Source organism: Myiozetetes cayanensis, unplaced genomic scaffold (assembly GCF_022539395.1).
Source record: "Myiozetetes cayanensis isolate MyiCay16 unplaced genomic scaffold, myiCay2020 scf12, whole genome shotgun sequence".
Taxonomy (NCBI): Eukaryota; Metazoa; Chordata; class Aves; order Passeriformes; family Tyrannidae; genus Myiozetetes; species Myiozetetes cayanensis.
In genome coordinates, this window is record NW_026086826.1 from 18461030 (window position 1) to 18473697 (window position 12668).

The window sequence follows — 12668 nt, forward strand, 5'->3', positions numbered from 1 at the left end:
ACTGCAAACATTCAACAAGTCTCAACTGCACAGTGATGTGCAGGATCCAAAGGAAGTGTGTGTTCCCTTGAGGCACTCAGTACCCTTGACTGCTACTATTTTTTATAAAACATGCAATGTGTAAAATTAATCAAGAGAATCTGGATGTTAGGCCATGTGTTTGCTCCCCAGCACAAAAATGCACACGGGGTAAAATACCAAGCAAAGCACTGCAAATTTTTCTCATCATTTTGCCTCCTGGAGCAGACCAAAGTCAGAAGAGAGGAGGCCTGAGCTGAAGAGGAAGAGCTATGTGGATAAACTGGGGAGAGAGGGACCTCCTGTTTTTTGCTTAAGGGAAGTCCTTCAGAAAATCTTTTTATTACACAGCACAGAAAGTGCTGGAGAGAAAAAGTGGACACCACCTAAGTTTATATTTCTCAGTTTTGCTTTAAATTGTCGGAATATTTGTCTATCAGTCTGTGCAGGGGGAGGCAGGCAGGCATCTTCGATTTGCACATTCCAAAAAGGGAAATCAGAAACATCATGACTGGGAGCACTGGCGAGCTGTCCCTTAATCCCCCCTCTCCAAGCCAGGCTGTCAGCTTTGCTCCCTCTCCCTCACTGTGCTGTAACTGTACTGTGTCCAGGAGGAGAAGCTGTCTTCCACCTCCCCTACAACATGCATTTTAGCTCTAGCAATGTTCTTGCTGTATTTTATAACAGCTTTCATAAGAGAATACTACCCAATAGTAAGCATCTATATAAATTCTTCTCCAAAACAGAATGAGTGTATTTTAAATAAATAGCAGTTATTAAAGCAGATTTTTAAAAGAAGCATTAGAAAAAAAAGTGTGCAACTTTCTGTGAAAAATGTTTTCAGTGAACAATATTAACAAATGTCACTGCTTGCAGATTTTGACTCTGCAGAAGAAACGCAAAATTACATTTCCTAATTAGAAAACAAAAATTAAGAATGCAAAGCATTTTGGTTGTCAGTCATCTTCTGTTTTCAGTACACAAAAGATGATATACGGGCAAACTCAATGACTCTGGAGTTGCTGTGTGGCAACTATGACATTTTCTTCATAGTATTTACTTTATTTGTCCTTATTTGGACCTGAAAAGTCATCCTGTCAACTTAAACTATCATCAGTCTAAAATTATTCACTTTGTTAATAAGTAAGATGGTCTAAAAACAAAGAATTGGAGGAAAAAAATTCCTCTTTATTTTAATCAATTCTTTCAAGTCCTGCTATGTGCCATCCCTTTCCCTAAGTGACATACATTTGTCTGTGATGCAGAGAACCAATTGCTCTTTCATGTGAGATTAATTCAGGACTGGGTAACTATTATTTAAGGAAAGGAGAATTTGGTTCACAGTCCTGCCAGCTAAACTCCCAAAATGAGTGGGTCACCATGCCTGGAATGACATGCAGATGCATGGGACACAGTAACAGAAGAAAATCTCCCTTCCTCAATAAACCCTCAAAAAGAACTGCTAAGCTCCTGATCACAGACCCATTGATTTGGACCCTAGTAAAGGCCTGTCAATTCATTTCCAATGGACTCAGCAGGATGATGCATAACTAGGTCAAAATTAATCACTTGCTGATGGCAAGAATCACTGATACAGATTCATGCAGCTGTCTGGTTATTCAGGGTTTTTCACGTTATCGTCTCAGGCAAAACTACAAATAAGCCTTGCTGAGATTCAGCAGAAAAAAAACAAACAGCATCTTTCCTTGAATAACTGCATTTAAACTCTTTTACTTCTGCTTAGGTTTACTGTCACAAAGTTCAGCGTGAGATACTAACTACTGTCAGCAAACAGATGCACACAGATGCAGGAGACAAGCGAAAAACATGCACAAGATCTCAGCTTCTCCAACTCCATGGGAAATTACTTTCCCTACAGTACTCAGAAGAATTAGAAATGCTGAGGTTCTGCTCAATGGCAGCAGTTCCACAGACTGTGCCCACCAGTGTCTGTACTATTCATTCTAAATAGACAGTATCAGCTTGGTGAGCAAAGCATGCATCATAACCGTGCTCTCACACCATAACAAAAAAGGGAAAGCTAAAGGCTAAGCCTTGAGTGCAGGTCACCTGGGGAAACAATCCACACCTGTACATCATCTGTTAAGTTTTAATTAATTTCTGTTCATAAGCAATGCTATAATGTTAAAGCATTGAAAAAAATACATTAAAACTTCTTATGATTTGCCATTTTCATTATATATATAAATATTCATCATCCTTAAATTTTTTCATTTTTGAAAACAGGAATTTGTATAACTGTTTTTAGTCCTTCCCACAGCAGTGTTTGTTAAAAGAAGTAGAAAAATACTACAGCAGTAGTTCAGGCAAATCATAATTGATCGAACAATTCTCGGAGTCAGCACAGTGTATTTTATGCTTTTACTAGACAATTTTTAGAGGGCAAAAAAAAAAGCATTCAAGTGAAATTGCCCATTTCAAACGTTGCAGACCTGCACAGAACGCTGCTGCCACACTGCATCTGCCTTGGTTCTGCTCACACGCTCTCTCAGGTGCGCTCTTGCGCACATACGTTTATTGCCTTATGCGGAGGTGTTCGAAACGGTCTGTTCCTGATATCCACGAGAAGAACCTAACGAGGCGAGCTTTGAGGGAGTTTCGCTGCAAAGGATCTTCTTGATTGTTACTAATACCTTGATTCTGTAACACCTACAACAGGTATGGTTGAGGAGGTCACACTGAATATATTGTTCCACTTCCCGTATTGAAGTATTATTTTATTTGAATATCAGACGTGGTGATCACAGTTTGCATTCAAACAGAAATAGTTCTTGTACAATCCCCTAGAAGTTGATTTAAGCAGAAGAGTAGGACAGGAATTCAAATTCAACTGCCTGGCATTGGAAAAAATTGCTTAAGATTTTTTATGAGCTGACTCTCCTGGGTATGTGATTCTGTGTGTGAAACAACGTTGTTTTTTCATTATATCTCCTTTAACAGACTGTATTATCAAGAGAGAACCATTATGCCAACAGAAATTTGAAAACTGCCTATAAGCTAATGTAAGCATAGGGGCTCTCCTCAAGCTTACCTGGAGGAACAGTTTATGGATACTTATGTATGCTTTTGGACATCAAGCACTACAGTATTTGGATATTTATACTAAAATATTTTGAAGCAACAGAAATAGACACAAACCGTCTTCCCCATTTGCTCATAGCATGATGAGCTAATACATCTTTCTGTTTTGCTTTCAGCTGTGAGCTCAGTGAGAGGTGTTCAGTCTGCCTGGAGAGCTGCAGGGATCAGACAGGACTCCCTAGGCCATGCTGCTGTGTGATCACAAGTGCATGTAATAAATACTATCAGAACTCATTGCAATATCTACACTTACTATTGTTAAAAGGTTTTATCACCACTACCTTTGGCACATACACAATAGAACAACAATTATAGTGTCAAACTCAACAAGATTTCTGGGACAATTCACCCTGATAGTAGCAACTGGTAGGATGGGCAACAAGAACATCACGTATTATGAGAGGAATTCCAAATAATTATCACCATTAAAAGGTGGAAATGGCAGAAAAAGAGAGCACCTAATCTATCTCTTTCTAATTCAGTCATGCTGGATAGACAGTCCTATGAGGGAAGTATAAGAAACCACTTGGTAACAAGGAATAGTGACTGTGTTTTGGAAAATGGTTTGGGCACTGCTGACAGAAGTGGCAGTATGAAGGAATGCCAAGCAGAACTTGGGGAATAAATGCAGTTTAGCCATTAAACAGTGCATTGCAAAGAACCCACTGTGCAAGTAAGTGACACTGAATAGCTACAGAAAGAACTGATTATCAGACATGGTAATTATCTCATCGCACAGGAGACGAACTAACCAAACACTTCCTAACCAAACATCTCCTGACCAAACATTTCCTTCTAAAACCTTCTCTCTCACTATTCTATCTACTGCCTCAGTTAGTCCTATAATGGTCCATGTTGCCTTTGTACTTGATTTTTTCAAAGTTAGAATACTTATTTAAGAAAAAAGCAACAACAACAAAAAACCCACAACCAACCAATCAACCAACCAAAAACTAAAAAACGGGCTAGGAGAATCAGAAGCTACTACGAGGCACGTGTGGAGCCCTCTGTGAGGCCCAGCCAATTTCAGGTGAATTTTGCATGAAATATGGTCAGTCTCTCCTGAAACAGAAAAAACACAGTCTGCGACTGCACTGGATGAAGCTGAGCTTTTAAACTCAGGTACCACCCAGAATATCCCTATTTCTCAGGAAGTCTTGCAAAAGAACAGGAGTCTCTAACCTTGACTGTGGTAGAATGAGAGCTTACTCTTTGTAGGAGAGTGCCAGCTAACAGAAACACATATTGTCTTGTAAGAGATGAACAAGGTCAGAGATAGGAAAGAAGAAGGAGCAGATGGGTGGGTGATGAGGTTTCTTGGCTTCCATTCTTTTCATTAATTCTGAGTACTATTGTAGTTAAGGTAAAAGCACTAAGTCTGCACTGCTGAGCCAGCTCTGGCAAGGATACCTCAAGGAGACACTCTGCAGCTATGGCTTAAAGTGCATGAGGAGTGGGTACCCATGCAGAACAGCTTAATCATCTGCATGCACCACAATTAAACAGAAGTGTCATGCAAACAGTCATCTAACCTTGTCATTAACCAGCAGCAGCTCAATTCAGAATATTACAAGTACACTTATTCCTATTTAAGTGCACTTCAAATGTAGCTCGACCTCCACCAGAATTCAGACAGTGGCAGCACAGCGAGCATGCCAAGAGCATTCATTCTCCATGGAGAAAGCACTGGAATAGCAAGTAGCAGATCTGGAAACAGAAAAGTAACGTGCTTCCAGGTCTGTGTGATGCACCCTGTGCTTATTCCTTTGGGGGTGAATTTGTAACAAAATAGCAACGAGTGAGGCCCTATCTGGTGGGCATTTCTAAAGAAATCATTCTTTAAGACAGGATCTTTGAATTGCCTGCTCCCAGATACCTATACCTATAAATAATAGTTATTATTTTTAAACACCAATCACAGTTGCATTGCTTCATGCTTGCACTGCCTTAGGAACGGTCCTAACTGAAACGTACTGAAAATCAACTTGCACATACCCAGGCAAAGGCAAATAGCACACAAATTATTTAGCATTGCTCTGTCTCCAGTGAAGAACAAAGGATGTAAAATAAGAAGGCAGTTAAAAAGCAAAGACTAAGTTAATAATTCTTATAGTGATGGTAATTAATTGAGATTTACTAACTTAATTTAGACCATAGTATTATTCTTAGTGCTTTTTATTTAACAGGGTCTGTCTTCTATCTAAAACTTTAGACTAAACATTTAATAAAGAAAAAAAAAAGTCCACAGAAACTCAAAACCTAAAGCACTCATATGTAAATAACTTTTTCATTAATTATTTGCTAATTCAAATTTAAACAGAGTGGAAACAGAAGAAAGTATTTCCCACCAATAAGCAAAGTTTCCATGTTATTGTCCTCACATCCCATCCTCTGTGTCTGGAAAGGAGAAAGGTTTTACAACACAGACAAAGATGAACCCATCCACTGAGATCTCACCAAGTGTTACCACCCTGCAGACAGTCTCCAATTTAATTATCTAGAGAGAAGTTCCATGCCAGCAAACAGCTACTGTCTACTGCCCCAGGAATACGGGTTCAGCATGAAAGAAGCTCGTTCATATTAGAGTCCTGGGCAGTTCACAAATAACTTTCGCCACAGCATCTCAAACCAGGCCAAGCCTCAGGAAAAGAACATTTTTCAGCACGAGTGAGAGGATTATTAGCTATGATGGCGTTTGAGCCACAGAAATGGCTTCTATTGCAGGAGAGCAATGCATGTAAATAAGACATGCTCTTAATGTGGTATGTCCTACTGACATCTTGTTTTGTTTTGACATTTTACAGAAAGTTTACCGAATGGATTATTTTGAAGATACACACTCATCATGTAAATACTTGTTCAAGCAAATGAGACTCTGACCTCCTTATGACAAGGTATCAGCAGAAGTAGTTTAGGCATATTTGGTTCAAAAAGGCATGTTAGACCATTCTGAAAAGAAATCTTCTTTCCCTTCAAGGAAAGGAATAAAACACTTCCTTAGTTAGCAGCAATTCTTACTAAAGGACAACTTCCACCACTTCCAAGTGGCTAAGACAGGATGGGAAGTGGTTAAAAACATTTCTTATTAAAAGAATGCCATAGGGAAGTACTTTTCGTGCCCTTCCATTGCAGAATTGTTCACTATCCATTTCAGTATTTGCTTGCTCATAAAATTGTACAGACATAATCTTACCTAACACATAGTACAACATCATCTTCAAAAAACATAAATGGTGATCACACCAAACTAAAATAAATTTTAAACACACTGTGATACTTTTTCAAGCAAAAGGTTTTGGCATAACCAGGAGACTATCACTAGCATGGCCTTGTCCAAAATCCTGTTTGCTTTGAGAAGAGATCATGGGGTTTGTGCAGTTACTATAAGACCCATGTTACTCTCACTTCCAAGTAGGTGCCCTGTCCTGGGGTTAGCATGTGTCTGATGATAAAAGCACCACAGCTGATCCAGAAGGGACTGGATGCTCTATAGCCTGAGGACATATCACAAATAAATAAGATAAATGCCACTTGTACCTGAATTGCATAACCCCTTGGGTTCAGACGTTAGATTTTCTTTCCAAGCACTTCAAGTTCTGTGGAGTGTCACTGAATTAATTCTTCCCTTCTTTCTCCTTCACTGACATGTCTCCTTATTTTAAATCTGATTACCTTGGCACTCTTGTTAAGATAGTCTGGGATCATGCTTCCAGGAAAGCTACATTTAATTTCATTGTTTTAAAGAAAGTCAGACATTACCTTTTCTAAAGGGCTTTCTACTCGGGGTATGCTGATCATGGGCATCTGGGCCAGATTATCCATATGAGAATGCTCATGTTCTGGCTGACGTCCTCTGAAGTTATTTACCACACAAACAACCTAGAAGGGATTAGAAGATAAACAGAATAGCTAAGGAACAACTCATTTTTTTGAGCTTTGATCCTGACATCCATAATTAGGCAGAAATGACACCAGCTTTAGTCACAGCTTTACAATAGAAACACTGAAATGTGAAGTTCGTGTTTTACAGAAAATCCGTAATTAATATTTCAAGACAAAAGACTTTCAACCAATTTATTGTTACATGCATCATTTGAGAACCAAAAAACCCTCTGATATAAAGAAAATCCTTTATAAAGAAAATCCATTACTGAATCTGAATAACAGAACACCAATTATCAATGCCATGAAGAGATGTCCAGAGCACATGCAGCAGCACATGCCATTAAACTCCAGTGAAGGTCAGCCCCCTCTAAGTTTTGATCAGCAAGGACTTCTTCAAATGGAGAGTGAGAAAAGGAACAAGAAGGCAAGGTCCATGCCCAAGTTTAAATACAACTCTGAATCTGCTCAGGGCAGCAGTGGTCCTCCCTCACGGACTTAGGAATGTGATATACACCAGTTTGTTTGCAATTCTACTTATTCAGATGCTCAGCTGAGTAGCAATGTTTGCCAACTGTATTTTCTTCAAAACACAACTAAATTTGATATCATGCTACTCAAAGGAGTTTATGCAGTATACATCACAAAATATAAGAAAAAATGCTGGGAGAGATTTCTTCTTCTCTGTTCTTTTCTATTACTTTAGGGGCATTAACAGAACGTAAAAACTCAAACAGGAACAACCAAATATAACTCCTGGACACCTTGTGTGGAAGAGAACATTTGGAAACGCAAGCACGTATATTTTAAAGGAGACCTGCAGCTGCCCTTGCATGTCTCAGAGGAGTGAAAACACCCACCACAGCCATGCCTGGGAGGGTTCCCAGCCAAGCCAAGTCTTCAGATTCAAGATCTTGAGATGAAGACTGTGTAATCCAAGAACCAAATTCAAGTGTTTTCATGGAGAAAAAATTCACAGTTGTACTTAGTACTATTACAAGCAGCCAGGCAGACAAACTTGCAGGCAGTAAACAGCAGTGACTGTTCTATTCTATAGTCTTGCACTGCAGATATTAGTGAAGGTGATTAACAGATCAGAAATAGCTCTCTGACACAGACACTAGTCATTGGGAACTGTGATTAACAATCAGGTTTTGGAACACAGCTCCAGTAAAGGAAAAGGCTAAACAAAGATTTTTTTTTCTTTTATACAGAATAACATAAATTTCAATGTAAACTTGAATCAACATGAAATATATTCATTAGGGTTACTTTAGAGTCAGAAAAACAAATGCTACCTATTCTCTGATCAGTGTAGGTATCACTATATCAAATGTAATACTTTATACATGAAATAATAACTATTTGTTTCTCTGTGGCATATAAAATTCCTTAAAGTGGGCCTTGATTCAAAAATTACTGTTTGAAATGCTACAGTCTGGTTTATATGGAAGTCAAAAGAGATCACTAGATCTGTCCTTTCCTGACTTCACATTTGTGAGAGTATGTAAATATAATTAAGGAAACTGATAACTAATAAAACCCCTAAAATCAGAAACACATCTTTTGTCATGTAGTGGCCTGGATTTTTTTATTTTTTTTTTTTTAGAGATGCAAACTTAAACATTGATTTTTTTCAAACAGAAGTTACACAGATACACACTTACCAAGAATACTGCTATAGATATTCCGATTACAAATCCTGCTATTACATCTGACCAGTGATTTCGATACTCTGCTACTCTGTTGATTCCAGTAAGGAAAGCCAAGCACATTAAGCCCAAACATAGAACAGGTTTTGCAAGCCTTGTTCCTCTGGCTTTCACTGTATTGGTGATATACATCTGAAAATTAGAAAGGAAGAAAGTGTTAAGATTGATTGATCTCTTCCACTAATTAGTGAATAAAAGCTCTCCATTTTGTTTGAACAGACTGTGTATTTGATGGTTGGAGTTTGGTTTTTTTGGAGGGGAAGGTGATAAAGGACTTAGAAAATAGAGCACTAGATAAAGTCACCACACTCTTTTCCTGGGGATATAGACATTGAAGCAGACTATACAACAAAATTACATTTTATATGAACCTGAAAAGCCCACAGAAAACCAGGTAAATTAGATAATCCTACCCTATTTCTCCCTAACTATGTATTTATTTAATTTTATACAGGTAAAAAGACTGATTTTCCACTGTGCAGTGCTGACAGTTACAGAAAAAGATCTTTGCTCTGAAAGGAACTACATAAAGACCTTGTTTCTATTAGCAAATGCCTTTTTTCCTTATACACCACTTCTTCATGTGACTAATCAGCGATTTGTCAAAAATCAGTGAAAAGGTGAAAGAAAAGTGTCAAAGAGCAGTGCAAATTAAACTCAATGCCAGCATTTACTTTTATAAATAACGTGTAATGGTTTCAACCAGTGCTGAACTAATACAACTCTGTACTTCACACAAACCAATTAAATGCAGCAAGTTTTATGCATCAGACTGCCAGAAATCCATTTGCCCTGCCTGCAGTCTGACTTTTCCTGTGCAATACTACTGACTTAAAAGCACTGCCTGACAAGAGAGAAGCTCTTCTGCCCGAAGGTGCATTAGTGACCAGTAGGTTTAAGCCAGCACTTTCCAAGCTCTGATGGGCAAATGGAAAAAAATGAATATAAAATATTTGAATATCCTTTCTCTTGCATCTTGGTATTAAAACTGCTTGAAAGACATCTCCACTCTCCAAAAAAATTAATACTTAAACTGACAAGATTTTTGAGGAAAAAGTGTCTAATTTCTGCAATTAAACCACCAAAATCCTTAAATCTTCAAATTTTAAACAGAGTTCAAGTTTTTTGAAGGAGGGATGCAAGTATTTCCTACAGAGTTTCACTAGAGAATCCATGTGTATAATGCCATCACTTTGAACTGCAAAGAGAAACAGATGAATCTCTATTGAAGAACCAGAACCACCCTTCTGGCCAACAAATGGTTCTGTTTTTTTCTGTACTGTCTGAAACTTCAGTGGAATTTACTGGGTAATTAGTTAATGAAGTGGTTCAATAATCCAGTCAAGAACTGGTTTAGAAAGTGTGGTTACAGTTATGATAAATTAAGTGATAAAGTAGTGGAAAGAGTTTGTTCAAAAAGCGCAACATCTGACAATAATTTTTTCAAAACACTAAAGAAAGATCTACAGTTTAGAGAATGAAACAAAACTTAATCTTAAAATCACATCAGAGTAACTGCAACACACAAATCTTCAGTGTATTTTATATGATGAACAGTAAACTAGTAGCAAGCTTTCCACTAATTCAGACAGTGTAAATAAAGGTTTGCAAAAAGAGGTTTGGGATGAATCTCCAGGCCACATGTCTCCTCCTCTCTTCTTCCTAGACCATTTCAGAAATAGTCTTTCTCCTTTTGTTTACTATCCTTTTATCTTATCTCCTTATAATTTTTGCAGGCTATTTTCAGTGAGTTACTCTCACCATGCAGAAGGTTGGACAACTGCCACTCTAATTTCCAGCTTTTTAGCCCCACTGATTTTCTACAAGCTACAAACAGAGTAATGCACAATGAATTAACTCAACAACCTTCTATTTTAGTGAGTCTCACTGTAGTCCTGGTACTACCACCACTATCCACATTCACACTACATGCTAAGATATCTGGTGATAGCAAAAATATTCAAATATTCTGAATACACAGTAAGAACAGCTTGGGTTAAGCTGACACAGGGGAGTTGTCAGGAAACTATCCTGCATATAATTCAGTATTGTGGCATGTTAAATTGAAATTACTCCTGAGAAGGAAAAACCTGCTTGCGTAAGGCAGGTTGCAGTGACATATTTCAGTTATCTGTAACACCTGGTCATCGCTCAAGAAGAATATCTGAATTTTTATTAGGACAAAACACATAATACAAATAACTGATTCTGCATTACTTCAGTCAAACTTCAACATTTTTAATACAAAGTTAAACTGAAAAGCGCTGTGCAGAAAATTTTCAGAATCTTTTTACAACCAAGCATGTCCTTCAAATTCCTACTCAAACAAAGCACCGAGCAGAAACAACCACGTGCTGTGGTTGAACACATTCATGCTGTGCCTCACACGAGTAGTAATGACCTCCACTTGTCAAGTCCCTTCCTATATGTGCAGTCAAGATTGTCATGCCCAGTTCATTACTCAAAATAACCTGAGGGTTCTGCCAGCATAGGTACCATTTCTGTTTTTCTTTAAAGAACAGGCACCACTGATCTTAGGAATAGCATTATATTAAAATATTAAAGAATCAATAGGAACAAGGTAAACTTCTCCTGAAACAATGTAATGAAAAGTCTGCATATTTGCAAAACTCTATAGAGGAAATGTAGCCTCTTTCAAGGCAGGATTCACAGATAACCTATTTTCAAACTTGACCCCTTGCAGCTCTAGAACAATATATTAACACAGTCTACTCAGTCAAAGATCTGATTTGCATTGAGAAAAAAATATCATTAAGCTGTTGTTTTCTTCCTGATTCTGGTGGAAAAGTTATAAACCAGGACAGTTAGTAATTGACAAAGAATAAACATCTTAAAAAGATGACAGGATTTTTCTTCTCTTAATAAATATTAATGCAGCATCAACAAAAGAAAATAGCTCAGTGATTTTAAAACATTAGTAGGAATGAATGACAATGTATTTTTTTATATGGCTAAAGATGTTTACTGAACAACTCCATCTCAGTTCCTTTTAAAGAAAAAATAAATGGGAGACCAGGAATGTAATTAAAGAAAACTTTTAAATTAGTGAACAGCAAGACCAGCAGTAGAGATCCTGTAAGGTCAAGGATTGATACAGTAGTTACAATTAATTTAGGAGGTTGCACATTCTTGTGCAATACTGGATCACTGGTGAATCTTCTCTTGAAGAACCTCTGCTAATGCTTTTCCTTCTTCCTGAAAAAAATTTTAGTATTAAAAGATATAAAGGTGACACCAGCACATAGACAGTGTCAGTCATACAAGGAGGTGGATTGCCATCTGATCACACAGCATAACAATATTTACTAGATTTTCAGAAAAACGCAAATATTGACCTTCAGTCTTCAAGATACTGGAAGTGAAACTGTCAGAGAATACTGTAACTTGAAAGAAAAACTTTAAATCAAGTGGGTTTGAAAAATATGCATTTCAAAGATCAAAGACAAAGCAAGCTACCTGTTTCTGACATGACTGGCTCAGAGCACAGTGTAAGGAACAATCATAGCATTGACACTTTGCTTGTGCTGAGAAATATTTCAAAAGCATCACGTTGCAAGTCCTATGTGAAATATGTCCCAAATCTTGTGCAAGCAAAATCATTCCAAAACACGTAATTTTATGTTTAGTGTGGGACAAAGCGGACTCCTGGGCTGTGCTGCAAGCTCTTCCTAAGCATCTTTCAGCTGTCTTTAGGCCCACCCACATAAACAACTGTGCAAACAAACACACATGGAACAGGTCCCAGACTCCCATTTTAGTTGCAGGAGAGCTAGACATCAGCCTGGGTGCACCAGCCAGGAGAGAAGCTACTTTTCCTAGCTGATTTCATCAGCCTGGGGCCCAGGTATGCCATGAGAAGATTCCTTCATTCCTCCCTGAAGCAGACGGTGCAGGGGATTGACCAGTCCATCAGCGGGCAGTGAATAATGACTC

The 12668-nt window shown here is 38.0% G+C and overlaps 1 protein-coding gene across 2 annotated transcripts in view; it reads right to left on the reverse strand.

Annotated features, from left to right (window-relative positions):
- The window catches only part of PLPPR5 (phospholipid phosphatase related 5), a 43993-nt gene that overhangs the window by 2893 nt on the left and 28432 nt on the right, over positions 1-12668 (reverse strand). The window contains exons 4-6 of one of the 2 annotated variants that reach the window (XM_050307519.1): positions 8670-8846; positions 6880-6999; positions 2283-2688 (exon numbers count right to left, since the gene is read on the reverse strand). In XM_050307519.1, coding sequence (XP_050163476.1) covers positions 2554-2688; positions 6880-6999; positions 8670-8846 — 432 coding nt within the window. In that variant the 3' untranslated portion in view covers positions 2283-2553. Of the gene's footprint in view, positions 1-2282; positions 2689-6879; positions 7000-8669; positions 8847-12668 lie in introns of those variants that run through there. The other variant, XM_050307518.1, reaches the window with a different exon arrangement.